Genomic DNA, 21,895 nt, shown 5'->3' with positions numbered 1-21,895 from the left:
CTTGAAAATGAAGTGTAAGAGGAAACAGATCTACCATATAAGATAATGAATACATCAATGACTAACCATCTCAAATACTGAATACAGTATGCATTGGGGGCCTTCGCCAAAGACTAAAACCTGCATTTTTTGCTTGTATTTATCCTCTTTTTGTAGGATGGGAGGTGCAGGTCCAGTGGAGACTGCTTTGTTTGTTTGTTTGTTTGTTTGTTTTTGCCTCTAAGCCAACTTGGAATGGTGATGCTGATCCATAATATCACTCTGGACTATGTCATTTTATCAAGCTCAGTTGTTATGTTTCATCAGGAAAAGTTTATATATATATATATATATATATATATATATATATATATATATATATATATATATATATATATATATATATATATATATATTCCTGTAAGATTATGAAGTACACATCTGATGTACACTTTACTATCCCATGAGGCCACCGGAGAGGAGTTGTGAATGACATGAAGGAGTTGTGAATGACGTGGTGAATGCAGTACATCTGGACTGAATTTATTATACACAGAACTAGAACATGCTTTCCTAACAGTCATGAAGTAAGTAGGCTATTCAAAACAAGTACCTACTCAGAAAGTATGCTATTTTTGGACACAGATTATTATATCAGTAACTCATGTGATCTCAACAGAGAAAATCTCAATGTAGAATAAAACCGTTTCTTTTGAGTCTATTTCATAAAAGTGCTGTTATTATTATTATTATTTTTTTTTTTATTAGTTTGCTAAATAAATAAATAAAATAATACAGAATGCACTTTTACAAATCAGTTATAATAGCTTAGCCTATAGGCTTTTGACTAATCAATATTCTGAATATCAGGATAAACCTATATATAATAATAAACCTAAACTAACTAAACTATACTAAATACATTTAAAATAATAAGCATGTCATATTTAAGTTTGTTTGCTAGCAGTCACAGTCAGCTCTATATTCTAATATAGTTGTTTTCTTGAGGCTTTTCTACCAAACAAAACCGACCTGAGTTTTTTTTAAATTAAAATCAACCTACAAATAGGTTAATTTCCTCATCAAGACTACCGCTTGTAAAGTGGTCTAAATAATACTGCGGTGTCCGTAATCCTCTGTCCTGTAGACTCAAAGCTGCTTTTGTGGCATGGTTTTTGAACGACAATGAGTGTGTGTAATGTTGAAAGTTAATGCATGCCACCCCTTCCTCCGCTCCACTCGTCCAATGACTGACGAACTAAACGAAATTACTAATCCTACTACGGCTGAGGGTACGCTCCTGAATATTAAGAAGGTCGCGCTCACGTGACTTGGTAACCTTCCATTGGCAAAGGCTTAGTTCATGCATATGGATTACTCTACGTAGGCGTTGGCCGGTAACCTTCCAATAGCCAACGCCTACTTAATGAATATTAATTAGATATGTGCGTATTTACTGAGTTACCGTCCAATAGCGAAAGTTTGCGTTATGAATATTAAAAAAACAAGGTTTACCATAGTAGGATACAAAAATGTGCAGTCGGGCCTCTTGAAGAGGACTGTGGGGGAGGGTCACGTGACGTGTGTACACACTGTAGAGTTCAGCACCACTCGATTCGTAGTAAGATCCTCTGCGTCCTCCCCTTTCCAGAACAAGCTTTGACGGACCAGAGACGAATATTACCATCTGTAACTGAGTTTACGCTACATTACGGCGCCTTGATAGATCGCATCTTTACTTACTTCATTTTTGAGGATGCTCCGGTAGTCTAGCTACCGGTTTGGGAGATTTTGTCAAAGTATCCGAGGAGAAATGTCAATGGAAATACAGCAGAACCCGATGCCTCCGTAGAGCTGCCTCAGTACCAAGAACTGGTCCTCCGGTGAGTAGGTTAGCCAATACTTCCCGAGTTTAAAGTAGCATTTAACCCGGTGTTTTTCGTCAGCAGTGATGGTAGAGCTCGCTAAATCAGTCAGATTCATGTTTGACACTTTTTAACAGTTTACCGGTCGAAGTGTGGCTTATTTTTGACAGTTAATTAAAACCGCAACATCAGACAGGTTAAACTCAAACGTGTAATGCCCGGATGAAAAACAAACCAATGATAACCGTTTGTTTTGAAATAATGGGCATATATATATATATATATATATATATATATATATATATATATATATATATATATATATATATATATATATATATATATATTATTCACAGACACACACAAAAACAAACACTGTATGTTACATTTAAACACTAGATTCTCCATTTTAACTTTTATTTTAGATATTAAAAATAAAAACAAACCAGGGTAGTGAGTCAGTTTAAGTAATGAGCTAACGAATGAAAAGTGATAGATTGATTTTAAAACTTGTGAAAGCTGATGTGAAACTTGCCCATTAAGTCTCATAGACCAGTGAAATTTGAGAAGAAAACCAGTGTGTTGTAGTGTAATATCTAGCTTAATCAGAAACGTCTTATATTTACATTTAAACCTCAATTGTGTTGTATTTACGGCAGATTTTGAGGGTGTTCAAACATTAACCCCATTAATTTTGTGTTAAGGACCAAAATGACAAATGGGAAAAGTATAATGTAAAATATCATTGCTATTTTGTTTATTTTGATTGCTTCCATTGTCCTCATTTGTAAGTCGCTTTGGATAAAAGCGTCTGCTAAATGACTAAATGTAAATGGAAAAGCATGATTTTATTATTATTATTATTATTATTTGCCTGAAGTTTAGCCTCATACTATGACACATCGGCTTATTTTGAAATATATCTGTGTACAAATGATTTTTATTGGCCATACAACCAAAAACCCTAGAGAGGCTACGTTACCATTGGATCAGGTCCATGTAGGACTTGTAAGAGGATGGCAGTGTTCCTATGCTTTCTGTTGAAGATCGCAGAAATTAGATGATACGGCTGAGAAAAGCATGCCTCTTTGCCCGAAGACACTATAGAGCGCTTTACTCTCCAACACATTCTGGACTGTCCAGCTGGACATGAGAGGATTACATAACCTGTTATCCTATTTTCTCATACAGTTGTCAACTTTGAGCTCTCATGTTCTCTTCAGTGCAAATATTTCATTCCGATATAATGTTATCAGTTGGATGTAAAATCATTGGATATTTTTATAAAAAATACGGATCTGACCCCAGTAACTCACAATGCCACTATTCAGCATTTTTTTTAAAGATATGATGTACACACCAAAATATAATGCACACCAGCAAAGTGGTGCATAACCAAATTGTGCTATGCAAATCATTTATGAATAAGTTTGTGTAACCAAGAACGCTCTTGCACCGAGAATTTGTTTGTCTGAGTTCAAGATTGCCTAGCGATAATCCATGCACGTGGTATGCAAACACCCAGAGTGATCTGTCCTGCTGATGACTTTACAAAGAAGCGCCGAGAGAACATGCTGTCCCACGGGTCAGGCCAACTGAGGTGCTGTCACGAAGACTAATACAGATATGTGCGGAGGTTTAATTGAGACATTGTTTGTTGGTGTTACACAACTTCAGGAAAGTATTGCAGGTCATCATTTGCCCTGTTGCTTGTAGGTGGTGAAAAGAATAAATGGGGAATGAGAGACTGAATCGGGTCAAGGCAGAGTTGAATAAAATTACTTGACTATGAAGAATGCGTAAGGTCCCTCTGCAACAGCCACGCTTCCAAGCCAGAAAAACTTTAATTACGCAATCACACGGTTGAGTATCCATTTATTAACTGATAAATATTCAAAAAAAATGTATTTAAATCATCAGGCACACTTTATACAAGAGGACAACTACTTATTTCTGCCTCACGCAATAAGCAGGAAGAGGGCTGCTAAGTAAAAGACTGTACAACGATGGAGAGCCACAAGCATTTACTCAACTTCATGTCATTTCACGGTGTAAAAAAATGTCTTGTTAAATTTACAGTTGAAAAAACTGGCAGTTGTTGTTGCAAGAATTTCACTGTAAAAAATGTGATGACATTGTTTCTGGTATAACTGCATGGTATATTGGCGCTAAAATTATGCAGTAAACATTAACTAAATAACAGAACATATTACATAAAAAACACATAGTGTAGCCTACTATTAAAACTATTTATATTTACAGACTGGTTATTTATTTGTATTAATCAAAATTAAATCTTTTAATAAACTAAAACAAAATATAATTGTACATGTTGTGTATTGTGTAACAAAGGGACTTCTGGGACAGGTTCTGTTTTTCACTATAGATTATATGGTAATTCTTAGTTTTTACTTCTGAAATCCAAAAATTTAGCAGAATTAATCAGTAAATATATGTTAAATCATTTACAGTTCTTCGCTGTTTTAGTCTTTTCATTTTTTTCTTTTTTTTTTTTACAGTGAATCGTTTTTATCTTTTTTTTTTCTGTGAAATTTAAAAAAACGTCTCCTTTGAAATCTCAAAAAAAAAAGAAAAAAAAGTACTGATCTTCATTTACTATTTGTTGCCTAAACCCCCGCATCATGCACACACACACACACACACACAAAGCTCAGAAAATTCAATCATGTGACATCACTCAGCCGGTTCTGAGAATTTGCTGTACATTCCATTGGGGAAATGAGGGGTGTGGAGCAGCCCTCTTTTCATCTGCTCGGCGGTGGGTTGATTTCTCTGAAAGTATCAAGAGAGCATTTCGTTTTACTCCCACAACACTCTTCATCCAGATGCATGGTCAGCCAAGATGACTTGTTTGTGGGAGGGAGGTAGAATTAATAACTGGGGTCATTGAGAGGTACGCTGTGCGGTGCAGTTGATAGACACTTACCTTTGCATGCATGCTTGCTCATGTATGTAGAACGCCTCCCTAAATGACACACTTTACAGCAAGCCATGATGTCAGCTACCTTTTGTACCAATTCAAGAATGATTCTTTTGAAAGTCTTTTTAAAGAGACAAGATGCTGCAAAGCAGGATTGTACAGTAAGGATGAGCAGGATGGTTGACTATATCAAACAGCTAGAAGATTACTATGATTTGGTTTTAGATAACTTTCTTTTTTTTTTTTATCTAATACATGTATAATACCATTCAAAGGTTTGAGGTTGGTAAGATAAAAACAGTACATACTTTTATTTAGCAAGGGTGCATTAAATTGATCACACGTAAAGACATTTATAGTGTTACAAACCATTGCTATTTCAAATAAATGTTCTTTTGAACATTCTATTCATCAAAAAATCCTGAAAAACTGTATTCTGGTTTCCAACATTGATTTTAATAATAATATTCTTGAGCAGCAAATCAGCATATCAGAATGATTTCTGAAGAATGCTGAAAATTTCACCTTTACATCACAGGAAAAAATTTTTTATTCAATATATGTATTAAAATAGAAAGCATTTTTTTATTGTAATAATATTTTATAATATTACTGTTTTCACTGTATTTTTCATTGGATAAATTAGGCCTTGGTTGCCATAAGAGACTTTTTACAGACCATACATTTTGAATGGTAGTGTAGATAGTCTAGATGTTTTCCATTTTTATTACAATTCCATTTTTATTTAGCAATGATTCTTTAATGCTAGAATCAGCAACCAAGGTCATCTAGATATAAGTTTTAGTCTAGAAAAATTTGCTTTTCTGTTTCAGATTTTTGAGTCATGTGAGTTTTTCAATGCCAAATGTTTTTGAGCAGCAATTCTGCATATTAGAATGATTTCTGAAGGACGATATGACACTGAAGACTGTAATGCTGCTGAAAACTCACCTGTTGTGGGCTCTTATTATATATGACTGTCTTAGGGCTGACTAACTGATTGTTCAGACATCCAAATGAGTAGATGATTTTGAAAAGATTATTTATTGTATTTTATTATTATAATCCCTTATGGACAGCTTGCAGACTGAAGACCTTTCCTCGGATGAAAATGGTCCAGTGGATGAGTAAATACGAAGGCTTTGAAAACTGTAACTCAGCAGCACTTCCCTTATTTGCACTATTGGTTGCTATGGTCACAAAAAGGGGAGGAAGTGAAAAGGATGATGAACAGGAGGATGTTTTTAAGTGAGAGATAGGGACACAGGTATAATGGATAGTCTTGGCTGCTCTTTTGTGTTTGCTTGAATAGCAGTGAAGCCCTTTTGCAAGGTATGTTGTTTCTTTGAAAGTAATTCATGTGGAAAAGCCGACATGGTCTTGAAAGCATCATGGAGTCAGACTTTTACACCTGCCCTTTAGAAACCACATCATCACGTCTTGTTTTCCCATGGTAGTCCTTTTCCTCTTTTTCCAACCTGTAGCCAATAGGACCGAGTCTCTTGCCATTGAGAAAAACCTCCAGCTGAGTTGAACCCATTTAAGTGTAGATGTGAAGTTATATACCGGTTAAACCACAACATAAAAGTGCTGCAGAGCTGTTGATGCAAAAACATGCTGGTTCACTATAGATGTATGAATACAAGGTGAAAAGGGTAAATGATTGTCTCCACCCTCTAGTGAGAGCCATAGAGGAGCAATCCATGGCTGCCTGTCTCCAGGCCAAAGCAGCCGCTCTGTGACTGTTACGTAAGCAGACACAGAAACACTCACTCAACAGTCATTATGTCTGCTCAGATGTGCTCAGCATTGCCTGGTATAACTCCAGATCTACAACCAAATATATGCTGACATGCACACAAAAGCCAGAGGCCTTGTGTAAGAAAGTTTAAGCTGGAAAATGTTCCTAAGACTGTTGTTCTCAAATAATGTGCATTTTCATTTATTTAATTTAAAGGGGTCATATGATAAAATTTTTCCTTTTTCTTTAGAGTGTTACAAGCTCTTGGTGCGTAAAAAAGATCTGTAATGTTGCAAACAATAAAGTCTAAAATCCAAAGAGATCTTCTTTATAAAAGTTAAGAGTTGTCCACTCTCCCTTAAACGGCTCGTTTAAACTCGCCCCCACATCGCTACGTCACGATGTGAGAAGATTTGAGAAACACTGCCCAAATGTTCATCCAAAGAAAGAAGGCGTACCTTTTATTCTTTTATTTTATGAAATATTTTTGATTGGGACTCGAGTGGACTCTGGAATATGTCCGATTCCTAATAAGTTAGAGTCCAAGTCAATACAGAGTCAAAATGCACACTAGTCCATGACAAGACCAAGGCCATTAAAATACGGTCTCAAGACCAAGTCCGAGTCTCGAGTACTCAACACTGTCATAGGCTAATATGAAAGTGAGGCTAGTATTCACATTGTGTTCAGGGTAAGCGTTATGTCATTATGTTTTAATGGGTGGACTGCAGAGCAGTTCTCTGCATGTGCTATGACCTCACCCTGAACTCAAACCTCACACTGTGTATCCACTGCACTCTTGACATGTCACATCTCATGCCATAAATCTGCATGCCTCACAGTCTCAGAGCTGAATTATGCCATCCTTTGGTCACAGCAAGTGCATTGTCCCTGCCCAACGAGCGGAGGTGCTGAGCTGTAACCTATTGTTATGGAAAGAAATGCCTGATGACATATAATGCTGCTCCTATTTTAGAACATGAACAACATGAACCTCAATGGCATGTGATAACTATGATGAAACCCATGGGTTTAGGGCCTTGCTGTCCAGGGCGGTATATTGAGTTCCGTAAGATGCCATGCTGTTTATCTGTGTGAAAAAACACAACATCAAGAAGGTTTTTGCAAAGCAATTGATCAAAAACATGCTAATATTTTGAATTGCAGGTATACTGTGTCATAGGACTCTTTACATATCAATGGCTTATAAAGAGCTGTTACTCTGTGTAAGGAATGACCACCATGCTGAAATCACGCGATTAGCTGTGTCTTTGCAATTTGAGAAAATTAGCAAACGTTCTTTAAATGTTACAGTTTTGCAGAGTACATCAATATGTAATGTTGCAAATTGTGACTCAGCTTTTAATAAATGCTGTGGTAGCTCCAGAGCTGGTAGGAGCAATAGAGAGCTTTATGTTATCGGATCACTTATTTATACAATTTTGATTTTAATTTTAATACAATTTTAATTACCAGTTGATCGCAGGAGAGTATTTGTGAGGTATTCATCATCATGGTGTTTAGGGGTGTCACCAGAGGTGTGCTGTCCTGCTCCTGGTGATAGGGCTGTGCAAAAAATAGAATGCGATTTTCATGCACATCTCATCAGTAAAGACGCTCCTGTAATTAGAAGTATATCTCCAGCACGTGCGTTCAGATCATGGTTGCCAAGTTTTCACAAAAAATCCTGCCCAGTTGCTTCTCAAAACTGGGCCAAACTAGCCTAATCGCATTCCCAGGAGGTTTCCCCATAAAAAATTGCTTTCCGGGGTTAAAGTTTAAGTTTTATGGCATGGTTGCCTTGGTAAAATTCGCATTTTAGGGGCTAAATATCACGTTATTGGTATTGTCGCTTCGACCCGCGGACATGAAGAAACAACCACAGACTTGGCAACATTGGTTGGCATTTACTACACAGAGCCGTAATTCACTGACAATCTACACAAAATCGGTGGCGATTCTTTGTCGACTTTGAAAGCGATTTTGTGTTAGTTGTCGGTAGACTATGGCTCTGTGTAGTACTGCCGCTCCACCTGAACCAGTGTTGCCAAGTCTGCGGTTGTTTTTCATGTCCGCGGTTTACCAACCATGCCAAAAAAAAAAAAAAAAACGTATATTTTAAGCCCGGGAAGCAATTCTTTTAAAATCTGGGAACCTCCTGGAATCGCGAATAGTTTTGGACTAGTTTTGAGAAGCAACAGGGCAGGATTTGTTGTGAAAACCTGGCAACCCTGATCTGAACACACGTGCTGGAGATAATACTTTTAATTAAAGGAGCGTCTTTACTGATGAGATGTGCATGAAAATCGCATTCGATTTTTTGCACAGCCCTACCAGGTGATCCATTTTCCAACATAGTTTAGCTCTATGCCTAATTAAACACACCTGAAAAGATAATCAAGACCTTCAGGATCACTAGAAGTTCCCATGCAGTGGGTTGGAGCTAAACTCTTCAGGAAAGTGTCCCTTCTGGAGCATGATTAGACACCGCTTATCCTGTCGGTTAATAAATGTTTTTTTTAATTCCTAACCAAACCAATTCATTGATACATTGCTCATTTTCTTTTTTACAGCTGATTCAGAAAGAAGGATCGGACACCTTTGGAAATCTAGAAATGTGGAGCTGCATGGTTTTCAATCAGACAGATGCCAGCGTGGATCTCCAGCTCTGCCAGGACTTTGGACTCATTCTGTCCATCTTCTCTCTCGTTTACCTCATCGTCTGCTTTCCAGTGGGGCTTTGCTACAATGCCCTGCTGGTGGTGGTTAACCTTTCCAACAAGGTCTCCATGACCATGCCTGATGTCTACTTTGTGAACATAGCCATTGCTGGATTGGTGCTCAACTTGGTGGCTCCAGTAGAGCTGCTGGGGCCCAGTTTTACACGGTGGCCCATGTGGGAGTACAACAACGAGCTCTACATTACCCTTCTCATTCTCTTCAACATCTCCTCTCTGGTCATCATGTACTCCACAACCTTGCTCAGTCTGGACTATTACATCGAGCGAGCTCTCCCACGCACCTACATGTCCAGTGTCTACAACACCAAGCACGTTTGTGGCTTCATCTGGGGCGGTGCCATCCTCACCAGCTTCTCTTCGCTGCTCTTCTATGTCTGCAACCACGTCTCTACTAAAATCATTGAGTGCTCCAAGATGCAGAACAAAGAGGCGGCTGACGCCATCATGATGTTCATTGGGTACGTGGTGCCGGCGGTGGCTGTGCTTTATGCATTCGTGCTAATCCTCCGCATCCGGAAGGAGTCCACCCCTTTGGACCAGGACTCTGGGAGGCTTGATCCATCTATCCACAGGTTGTTGCTGGCCTCCGTGTGTATGCAGTTTCTTCTATGGACTCCATACTACATGACCCTTCTGGTGCACACAGTGGCTGGAGCTCCCGGGAGCCATTCCAACAGGCAGCACCTTACCAAATACTACTTCCTGCGATGTTTATCTGAGCTGCTCGCCTTCTGCAGTAGCTTCGCCATTCCCCTCATGTACAGGCAAATGAATAAGAACTTTTCCCATAAACTGCAGCGGCTTCTGAAGAGGCTGCACTGCGGGGACCAATCGTGTCCTCACGAACACTCAACAGTACAGCAGGTGGTTACATGAGAGCTCATGGAAAGCCAGACTTGCTTCTCCTTAACTGGCACTTACTCCGAATCCACAGAAGTAGAGCCAGCACATGAACCTGGATATATATTGCGTGCTAAAAGGAAGTATTTTGCTCACCACAAGGAGTGGTATGTGTCTCTGTGAAATTATGGAACCTCCGTAACACTTAACAACTCAACTTTATTTATCCATCTTTACAGTGAATGGGCGACCAAAAAGAAACCACTAAGTGCTGTTTTTGTGCAAGCTATGTCTATTATTTGGGTTCTTGGGCCTGAGGAAAATCTCAACCTATCTGATGGTCCTTTCATTGGAGGTGGAGGTGAATCTGTTACAAGATATGTGGCATAGACTTCTTATGTGATGCTTTTAATCCAACCTCTTCCCTTTTAGCTCAAGGCTATATTTCACACCAGGCTCTCTGTGTTGTGATCCACAACAGCATAAGCTCTTCAGTCTGGATTAAGTTTTCTGGTCGCACTTTCCATAAAACCTCTCTGGTAGATGCTAATAAATGCAATATAATTACCTCAATTTCACAAACCAACGGGCATTACATTGGAACCGTCTAACCATCTTTTACAGCAGTCAAAAACAACTCAATGAGACTGATATCATGGAATGGGAAGGATTGTGTGTGGTTGCGTGCTGGTGGTTGTGAGTGTGTGTTCTCGAGTGCTTGCTGCTAAGGTGATGTGCATCATAACTGCACAGCTGCTCAGCCATATTAAATCCAATCAGATGTGTATAGCTTAAGACAAAGCTATAGAAACAAGACAATGGATCGCCATTTTAGGGTCAACTAGTTTTAGATTTAATCTTCATTCAAAACAGTTAAAAACATAAGTCTGTTACTACTGTAATTATTATCCATGCACCGTGAGGATGTGGTTAACAATTCATGTCCCAAAATGTGAATCCAAGTCACACAAGTCCTGTTGATACAATCAAATATGTTTAATTTCATTTAACAGCTCTATGCATTAGATTATTTGGTAAAACTGCTCAAATTTTTTGTACCCGAGTATACAGTTTATTTCAGAAAGTGTTGATCGTACTTCAGTGCTTCTAAGAGATGAATCACATAGGGATAAAATTTCCTTTCTGATGCAAATATTTAAAAGAGAGAGCTTTTATTGAGATTAGTTGCATGAATGATTTAATTGTATGCATATATATATAGAGAGAGAGAGAGATATGCATCAATGCTTTCTGAGAGAAAATTATAGACATTTCCAGAAAATAAAATTCAGAGGCAGGATGAGAGATAGTACAGTTTAACCTAGTAAATGGTGTGTTATCGAAAATGTCTTTACTCTTGTTTTACTCAAGTCAGTGGATGCGAAATGAATATTTTTTGGAGAGAAAGCACTCTATGTGACTGGAAGAGTGAAGAAGTGTAATATGAATCCACTCATGTTTGCAAGGGAAAGAATGTATTTAAAGTCATGAAGGGGATTCAAATGAACCCTCAATCATAAATGATGAAACCGCATCAAATCGCAATGTTATGGCTGTTGTTAGCGTGCTAACGCCGGTATGTATCATATTAAGAATGTGTATATATTGTACTTCAGAGATTAAAAAAAAAAAACATGCAATTTTATATAACAGTATTATTTTCTCAGAGATTTATTTAGATACTAAAGTGTCAGTCCTCCTCTGTCCCATGCTGAGTCAAAGACTTGTTCAATAAACTAACATGAATATAATCCTGCTTGGCTCTTCATTGGTTCCCCACATCTAAGAACATCACAGCTCTCCAAATGACAAATGATGAAGCCTGTTTTGGTTTGCATCAGCAAAACAGGTATGGATGACTACACTCACTCATTCATACCAAAGAAAAGAAAATAAATATAGTTTATGCCACAGATGCCAAAACATATTTATCTTGCTTGCTACGAGCCTTAGAATAGTGCCAGGCCCCAGGAGCAAAACCACACTGAAATGTTCTTTGGCAGAAACGTTTTGTTTAGTTGCCCATCTGCAGAGCAGTAACAGCCACAGACATCAGTACTGTGAAAGACATCTTCTGCTTGTTCTTCAATTAACAACTGCCTTCACTTCTGAAAAACACATCCTGTAGCATAATGAACTCTTGCAATAAGAGATTGAGTTGGGCTAAGTTCAAATAACTTGTTGAAGACGGTGAAAAATGCATTGCAAAAATAATTATTGTTACTTTACAGGTGATTTACATTGCATAAAGGCAAACAATTTTCTCTTAGCATGTGTTCCCTGGGATGGGATTGTAAAGAGACAGTCCAGTGTTGACTATTTAAAAAAAAAAGTTCACTTAGCTGACTTAAGACGCTGCAGCAATGTTGATGCTCGCAGAATAAGAACTCACATTGGATTTGTTATATACTGACTCGCAGTGGGAGCACCTCTAGTCAACAGTATGTGTGTGTGATTATGTGTGTGCATGCCTGGAATCAAGCGAGCATGGTCATAGTAGACCGAGGGGCCCATTCAGGCTGCAGCACTGTGTGCAGTCTCTCCGAAGTGCCTGTGGTGGTCCCCAAACCAAGCCACAAAACTCTTGTGGAAGAAGAACATTTTAGACATTCTGAGAATTGTTTTGGCTTCTGAACACCCCCGGCACAACATATCCGTCTGCCACAACACAAGAACAACATTGTCCGATATGGAACAATGGATCCAGGGTGAGTATCGGAATGTTAGACAAGGAACCAATCAGGAAACACGAACAATTCCATGCTGTTTGGCATAACACTCCCGAACTTTATCGTAAGTGTATTTCTTTAACCATTTTGTTTTTGTTACATGAAGGTCACATACTTGGAAACATTTTATTTTATTTTATTTTAACAAAGAAATCAAGCAAGACAATAACATTATTTAATTGTTTATTTATTTTGGTTAATTTCTTTTAATTTATACACACTGGATGAAATCAAAGGAGACAATAACATTATATTATTTTTGTTTAGTCTTAATTAAGAGATTTTATTATTTTATCCACGTCTTAATTTAAAAAATATAAAAGCCATGTTAAATAAGAATAACATTTAAAAAACCGACTATCTAAACAAACAGAAATCATTCAAATATTTATTGTGTGAATTGTTGCTGCATTTTTGTTGAATATGTCCACACATATATGTGTGTGTGTGTGTGTGTGTGTGTGTGTGTAAAATTATGCCTGAAAAGTCAAGAAGTTTGAAGAAAGATTATTTTCCACAGGGCCAACATTTTCATTGTTAAAGAAACACCAGTAAATGTGCAACTGATCGTGTCTGGTGAAAAGCATTACAGACATATATTTTGTGTTTTTTGTCATTTTAATTACAATAGATCCATCTGCCAAACTGTTCTTGACTGGCCACATTTGTAATTACTTAAGAGGGGATGAAATTTGAGCTTAACCAAATGGAGGCACCGTTGCATTAAGAACAGCGCTTTAATCTACTTTGAAGGGGACCTTTCATAATCATGTCACTGCCTCTGCATGCCTCCGCTTCATATATGCATGTTCAAACTCTTGTTTTTGCCAAAGCATGCAGGAATTGTTTTGTACACGCAACCTAAACAAAACCCAGATTTGCTGGGTCTGCTAAATCCAGAACTGTCATAACACAGATCCGCTCAGCTGTTTTTCATTTCTACATCTGTATAGAATAAACCACATATGGACTGAATAAAATAATGGATGCCATGGATGCCTTCCTCCATTAATAATTCAAGAAGGGCAAAACAGGACCTAACCGTTTATCTCAAAAGCACAAGCTATAATCAATACACTTTCTCTTTTTGCAGCAATTGATGCCAACTAGGATATTGACCTCACCTCACACATCTCTCAACATCTCCACAACGGCATGAAAGTTCAACATCCTGTTAGTATGTCCCGCCCAAAGAAAAGACAAGCGACTGCGACAGTTTTGTTTTTTAGTGATGCTGAAACAGCCCATGTTTATTCTCTTCATGGAACCTCTCATCATTCCAATGGCCTCAAAACATGACTTCACAGTTTCCTTAATCGGAAAGCCTCTGAATAATTAGTTCAAAGTCCACCGGCAAAAAGGCAAGAGGTTTGCACAACAGGTTTTAAATCCCACGTATTGGATAGCACATCCCGAATAATGTTCTAACTCCGGACATGAGCTCAATTTACCCCTAAGAAGCCGGGGGCTCTAATGTTCTCTGGTCTTGTTTCAAAGTAAACTCGGGTTGAGCTTAAAAAGTAATTGTTTTGCAGACCCCAGCTTAAATTGGCCACAGTAGACCACCAAGGTTGCACATTTGGTTTATCTCTTAAACTTTTTGCTGTTTGACTTGGCTCTTGCCCAGATCTCTTACAGAAATTAGGACAACGATTCTTTTTGGAAGTTCAGGGTCGCATCAGGCAATCCAACTCATTCAGTTAACACATTACGGTGAAACAACAAACTTTGTTCACATATATATAACATTCAATGACAGCCTGACTAAAAGATTTAAAACTATCAAATGGGTGACCCCTTTTCTATCTGTATGACATTATAAAAATGGGTCAGGAGCTTTGTATTTACATGTCTGGTTTACCCAACCCACCTCTATTCTATCCCCGATAAGCGCGTGAAAATGGGATGGGTCAATTCAGTCATGGGACCCAGATTTATCACTCTTTAGATAATGTTATCATTTTTCCACCAGAAATATCTGTGATTGGCACATTGAATGCCTTAGGCGATTACACGCTCCCTTCCTCCTTTTGCACCATCAAAATGATCTGGCATGAACTGAATGCTTTGATAAATCAGAGCCGATGTGGAAAGACAGTCCAGCCTTGCTGGAGAGGCCCAGACTCCAGCAGATGGCTGAAACCCAATCCTCTACGCTCTCTGTATTTTTCTTCTTTGCAAATGTACCAGAGATTTGGAAATACAACAACAATGAAATCTTGGTGTCAGCATAAAGATCTAAGAAGTGGACCATGGAAACCACACAGGGACGAGTGGCCAGGATGGCTGTGTTGGACGCTGTGGTTGTGTGGGTTGGAAGGCAGGGAGTGGGTGTCTTTTTTAAGTGAGAATGTCCCTTGTGCCCTTTACTCAACGAGACAAGTGCATCCGCACCAGACCACAGAAATGGAGCTCTAGAAGACATCATCTTGACATGGTTTCTTTCTGTTAAGTGTCGTTTCCAAAAACACTTTGACATAGTCAACATATTTCATGTTTGCTCTCATAGCTCAATTTATGGGTCAATATATCGTGACCTAAATGTTTAAATGTTTCATAATAATGTTCCAGTCATCCAACCTTGAAAATACATTTCACATGTATCTCTAGTAATGCATTAACACTCTCAGATTAGATAAACTACTTTTTCATTCGTGTGCATCAATGAAATGTACAGTATGGTCCATTGTCTGAGACGGGATTAAAAATATAATTTGAATTTTGAAATAACCAGAACATTTAAGGATTAAAAAAATATATATATGGGATAAATATATATATATATATATATATATATATATATATATATATATATATATATATATATATATATATGGGATATATATATATATATATATATATATATATATATATATATATATATATATATATATCCTACATCTTAATATAATTTTTCTCCATAACATTTCATGATAAGCGGGAAAATAACTATATTTTTAAAATATATTATTAATATATAGGCCCTAAATGTTTAATTTTTGTTAAACTTTTAATACATTGATGTAAAAAAGTGTACATTTCATGATTTTAATTAATTAGACATGCTTTTTAATTAATACTATTTAACTATTAAAAAAGTAGTTATTGCTTTTTATTTGAATTTTTTTTTGATATTTTATATTGCTTTTTATTTAAAAAAAAAAAAACAATACAGAACAATCAAATAGAAAAAATAATTAAAATAAAATAAACAAAATAAAACAAACTTTAGGGAATAAAATTAAATGGATTTCATAGAGCCCTACATTACTCAGCCTCGCTGAGTCCCTTTAATAATAATAATAAATATCCCTTTAAAATGTATTATTTAGTAAACTGATTTCCACTTTAATAATAATAATAATGTATATATATCATGCTATTTATTATTTATTTTTATTTACTATTTATAATTTTTGTGCAATTACTTGCAAATTATTAAAATAGATGTTTTATTCATAAAGTACAAGTTGATTTCAAAATGCACCAAAATCATTTGCATTTTGTGTTTTTCAGTTGAATAAAAAACTATTTTCACCTATATATTTCATCATTGAGGATTTCTTTAAAAAAGTCTAAAAATCTCATCTTGTCTCATTCTTGTGAACCCAGTCTCGTCTCGTTACACTCTTAATATATGTGTGTGCGTGCGTGTGTGTGTGTGTGTGTGTGTGTGTGTGTGTGAAACTTCTGAAACCACTAAATAAATACATATCAATACAATTTCGTACAGATGTCCGTTTGTTCAGATGGTGTTTGGATCACCTCAAATCATGCTAGAAAACATGCTGGGAATCACTGGGTTTTATACAAATATGTTGAGTTCATGCACCTCATGTGCTGCTGTTATTAAAGCAAAAATTTAAGTGAAAGTGAAGTGACATTCAGCCAAGGATGGTGACCCATACTAAGAATTCGTGCTCTGTATTTAACCCATCCAAAGTGCACACACACACACAAACCATGAACACACACACACTGTGAACACACACCCAGAGCAGTGGGCAGCCATTTATGCTGCGGCGCCCGGGGAGAAGTTGGGGGTTCAGTGCCTTGCTAAAGAGCATCTAAGTCGTGTTTTTCCCGGTCCGAGATTCGACCCCACACAGAATTTGATATTTTTATAAATTATTTACACAGCTTCAACATAAAGAACCAGTTGGATTGCATCACATTTTGTTGGACAGTGAGTCGCTAATTTTTACAGTAAAGCATTCAAAGTGAAAGGCTGATCATCAGTGTACTGTGTGAAATATTATTCATATAAAAAAATAATACCAAAGTGAAATAAATAAAAATAATAAGTAAGAGAAGTCTATCATTATAAACCACAGCTTTCAAACGAACAAAGAGATAGAGGAAGAGGTCATAAAAGAGGTGTTTTCTTGTCACCCATACCCCGGGGTGCTGCGGTCGGGTGAGGCAGCAGGGTGTCAGGCGCTGTGTTTAGCTGCTTGTTACTGAGGAGACAGCTGGAGCACAATGCTGGCCTCGGTTCCCACAGGTGCACGACTCTGTCACAACAATCTCTGCACTGACTCGCTCAAGGCCACTGACCTTTGTGAAAGCCTCGGCTCTCTTGTCTTGACCACTGAAAATAGCGTCTGACCAAACCATTCAACAAAGCATTTAACATCTAATGCTATAATGTTAATGTTGATGCATTCCCAGGGAATTTCATTCAAGTCACCTACATAAAGGAATTTGTCATTAAGGAAAAGAAAATGATTTTTTTTTTTTTTTTTGGAGACAATATATCCATAATTAACACTTTATCTCCACCCTGTGTTCAAAAAGAATATTGCAACAGGATGATATTTCCGTTGAATGGACATTCAGAAATAATACCACAATATAGCACAATATAGCACTTATAATTCACTGCAAAAACATGAAAATCCCTGAACACAATCCATTCATAAAGCTTCCTATTACAGAACAATGCTTGTTCTGGATCAAGTCAACGTCAGCTGCAGCTGCCTGATGCTCTACAGCTTTGTAGGCATTTTGACACATTGCTTTAATCCTAATGTTAACCATGTTTCATGTGTTGTGAAGTCATTTAGCTCTGGGTAGGATCCCATCACACTGTCCATGCTGCACTCAGAATCTGTCAGTGTATATGCTGCATGTTTGCATGTTAAGGTGAATACATACAAAAGATTACATGAGACAAACCATGGGTCACAGGAGGGGGTGCTACTGATCAAATTATTTAGGCAAAGCATCAACATTCACAAACCACTGTCCAGTGTTATTTTTAACAGAAAAGAATGCAACGAGCTGCAATCACAACTTTAGAAATGGGAAATAGAACGTTTCTGATAGCACGTGAAGACAACAGAGAAGCTCTCTAGCCCAACACAGTGGAGTGCATTATTTGTTAACTTTGTGGTTCATTATTTTGAGTCGTATGGGATGTGGTAACACACGGCCCTCTGACAATATATTTCTGTACACATCTATCACCTTTGCCACACAGAAATATTCACGCAATCATGCAGCACATATCGGAAGATCTTTTTAAAAAAGATTTAAAATAAATATTTTAACTGCTATGTAAAAGATACTGCTGTAAAAATGCACCTTATTTGTTTAAAGTGTTTGCAAACCAAATGCTATTACACTTTTGTTAATATAGCAGTATTTTTAAATGAAAAAGTGCACAATATACTACTTTTGAATGCATTTTTTGTTTTGTGCATAACAATCTGATTAATTGCGATTAATCACAGACAATAATGCGATTAATCGCATTTCTTTCTCTCTTTTTTAAATTAATCGTTGCCCAGCACTAAAAGTTACGTTTTTGTTTTTATTTATGTAGAGGCACAATTGAGCTTTGGTTGATTTCAGCTTATATATATATATGTGTGTGTGTGTGTGTGTGTGTGTTTTCCAATCTTGAATCCATCAACCCCTAACTTACCTGTGCTGTGTTGCTATTGTGATTCTCATAATTACTTTACTAGACTGTCAGTCAGTGGCTCACTTATTTGGAGAACAACCCTTGTGAATAGATGCAGTAATACAGGTCCTTTCCGTTCTCATCCAGTTGATTGATGTTAGATCAAACTCTCCTTTCAGTCAGTTATGATGCTACAGCACTATTTTTCAGTGTATCAACTCATTTGACAGTAGGACTGTTTTTAGAAAGAGCGCAGTTCCTAGAACATCACGCCACGCCATTAACACGTAAATGTGTGAAGTGAGGGAAGATTGTGACACTCAGTTTGCATTTAACTCTAATACACACAGTCTGTAGAGCACCAAGCTTCCACCACATGTTACCACCCGACAGATGTAATTACCTCCCTGCAGAGGGACACGGGATGGCAGTGGAACTCATCAGTTGTTCCCGGCATCATAATGAACCAGTTCCCTCCAGATTGTTCCATGAGTCCCTGCAAAAATTGCATTGATAGAAAGTTTAATAGAGGGAGACAAACAACAACCTCTATTTAAGAGCAACACCTCTGGGAACATGTTACTTGGGAGCAGGTGAAGACTTTCGGACTGTGTAACAATACACAAATCTCCATATTCATCGGGAAGAAGGAGGCGGGAACCGGCGCACAATCAAAATACATTTTAATAATCAAAAATAAATACAAAACGGCGCACCAGCCCCTCACGGCCGACTGGTGCGCATAAATAAAAAGCAAACACATAAAATAATGTCCCAGGCCTGGTCCTCTCTCGTCCTTCACGGTCGTCACTCCAGTTTTATATCCTTCCATCTCCTACGTGGGACTCGATACTAGCGGTGGGGCTCAGGTGTAGCTCATCTCCAATCACTACACCTGGCCTCACTCCTCGTTCCCACGCCCCTCTCGGCCCCGCCCCACTCGCCACAGACTGTAATTAAAAGAACAAGCATAAAAATAATAATAATAATTCTTCAGGAATGAATCGCTTGTTCTATGAATTATCTAACAATCTGTTTAAATTTTATTTGACCTAAAATTAACATCATATAAGGTAGCAAATTAGAAACTCATCAACTATCTGTAAATATTTCTGTTGCTCTTGTTAAATAACACAAAAACAGAAAAAAAGAAAGAAAGCTATAATGTCCAAAGGAAAAACTGATAAAATGAGAAAATTACTAAACCTTAAACTAAGATTATAAAAAATAAAAGGTAATCCAAAATATTAAGGAATACATATATGATATATAAATAATACAAGAAAGAAAAAAAAGAAAAAGAAGAAAAAAAAACACTGTTAAATATCAGTAATTTTGAAATAATATGTTAAAGTGATTCATTTCATTTTTAAGTTCTTTTATTTTAAGAATTAATTTTAAGAAGTTCATTTTATTTTACTTATTTTAATGACCCCAAATCCAGTATTTATCTGTTACCACATTTTGCCTTCAACCTGACACAAACCTGATGTTTCAATGAAATTGTGACTCCCGGGAAATGGAAACTTTGGCAAAAAGACATGTAAATAATCTTCCTTTTTCTCAATGTTTATGCTAATTTTAATGTATTTATTAAACCGAATCATTTAACCCATTACCAAAGGTTTTTAAAAACAAATATATGAACAATCAAACAAATAGATAGGTTTGTAAGCTAATTCAAACGGTAAAACAAATAATTTTGAAGCAAAAGGTCACTTATGAAAGCAAAATAATGAAAAAAGTATGTGCTGGATGCCAATATTTATAACTGCATATTTGATCATAACAAAAATGATATACCATGTGTTTTCATTAGGTGCTAGTTAACTGTCAGTTAATTAGCATTCTAAAAACGACTGTTTAAACTAAAGTGTTTAGATCTTTAGAAGCAGAGCCCAGAAGCCAGTTGTGTTTTAATTCACAGCTGGACATAATTCAAGGTGATCAAATTTGGTCCTCCTTTGTTTGACAGCAATATAAAAGATTTTTATTTATTTTTTTAGTAGTGCTGGCTAACATCTTTTATCCTTCACTTGAAATTATGACCAGCAAAGGGTTATGGACCGGACCCAAGAGACCAGTTCCCCAGAGGCTTTCTCCAAAACTGAACGAAATCCAGAAAACAACTACAGACAGACTGACTGATTGATTGATTGATTGACAATATAAGCTGCTCTGTCTGGATTCGGGTGACATTCACTTCCAGTTATTTTTAGCTGTACAAAACAGCTCATTCTTCTTCTTGATACTGTAAACTGCAGTGTCTTAGCATATTATTTTAATGTATTATCTTAATTATGAAAACACTGGATTGTAGTGCAAACAGTTCTTCTCGTTATTTCCTTACAGTCGCTAATGAACCGGAAGTCTCACAGAAAAATCGTTCCTCCGTTTTGAAAAATAACGTGGATGGTTCTATATATCTTTTGACTTTCAAGTCTGAATTGTTCTTTCTATGATAACAAAGAGGATTCATACGGACAGCCTGACAGGGATTCATTACAGACAGCCTCCCCGAACCATTGACTTCAGGTTGTTCTACACAAACCTCTTTGAAGACGTATAGTTGACGGCACATAAAAGAGCCTTCGAGCTTCCTGTAAACCCATCTCGACGCAGAGAGGCTGAAAAGGTGAACAGAATCCGTCCCTGTTCAGAAAATCGAATTACAAACATAATAGTTTGTGACTCAGTAATCTCAAAAGCTTTGCTGCCCCTCGTTCTCCAAGCAAAGGGTCATTTCAGTTCTCCATCTAACACTGTCCTGCACGATTAACTTCTCACACAATCTTATTATGAATAGTTTCCATTCTCTCAGAGACGTTGTGACATAAATGACACAGTTGTCGATTATTCATCATCAAACTCATTGCATCAGGGACGTCTCATTCCAGGTCTGGAGCATTTAAACCAACCTGCCCTTGTGAAATCTTCGTCTACAATTAGACTAATGAACACTAGTGTCATGGATGTCTCCGCAGTTGAAACAGAGATGAAATGAGTCGAGACAGCGGCCATATGTCCTGCGCTAGGTAACAGCCATTGGTGGGTCTCCTGCTATTGATGCTGTCCACATGTGTGCGGAAGAAAGTCAGAGCTGAGAGGAGAGAGAGAAGAGAAGGAGGAGGCAGAGGGGTGGCTAGTGAAC

General features: G+C 37.2%; 1 protein-coding gene across 1 annotated transcript; it reads left to right on the top strand.

Annotated features, from left to right (window-relative positions):
• Nucleotides 1–1,520: 1,520 nt before the first annotated feature.
• Nucleotides 1,521–11,740, top strand: LOC113072319 (probable G-protein coupled receptor 146). The gene is made up of 2 exons (XM_026245332.1): nt 1,521–1,862; nt 9,100–11,740. The coding sequence occupies exon 2, from the start codon at nt 9,142–9,144 to the stop codon at nt 10,141–10,143; it is 1,002 nt and encodes a 333-aa protein (XP_026101117.1). The 5' UTR covers nt 1,521–1,862; nt 9,100–9,141; the 3' UTR covers nt 10,144–11,740.
• The last annotated feature ends 10,155 nt before the right edge of the window (nt 11,741–21,895 follow it).

This window comes from Carassius auratus, unplaced genomic scaffold (genome assembly GCF_003368295.1).
Source record: "Carassius auratus strain Wakin unplaced genomic scaffold, ASM336829v1 scaf_tig00008771, whole genome shotgun sequence".
Lineage (NCBI taxonomy): Eukaryota > Metazoa > Chordata > Actinopteri > Cypriniformes > Cyprinidae > Carassius > Carassius auratus.
The sequence above is the reverse complement of the archived record's forward strand: the minus strand, read 5'-3'. Positions and strand labels throughout refer to the sequence as shown.

Coding starts and splice junctions, on each gene's coding strand:
- LOC113072319 (XM_026245332.1), top strand. CDS start 9,142: ATGTGGAGCTGCATGGTTTTCAATCAGACAGATGCCAGCGTGGATCTC.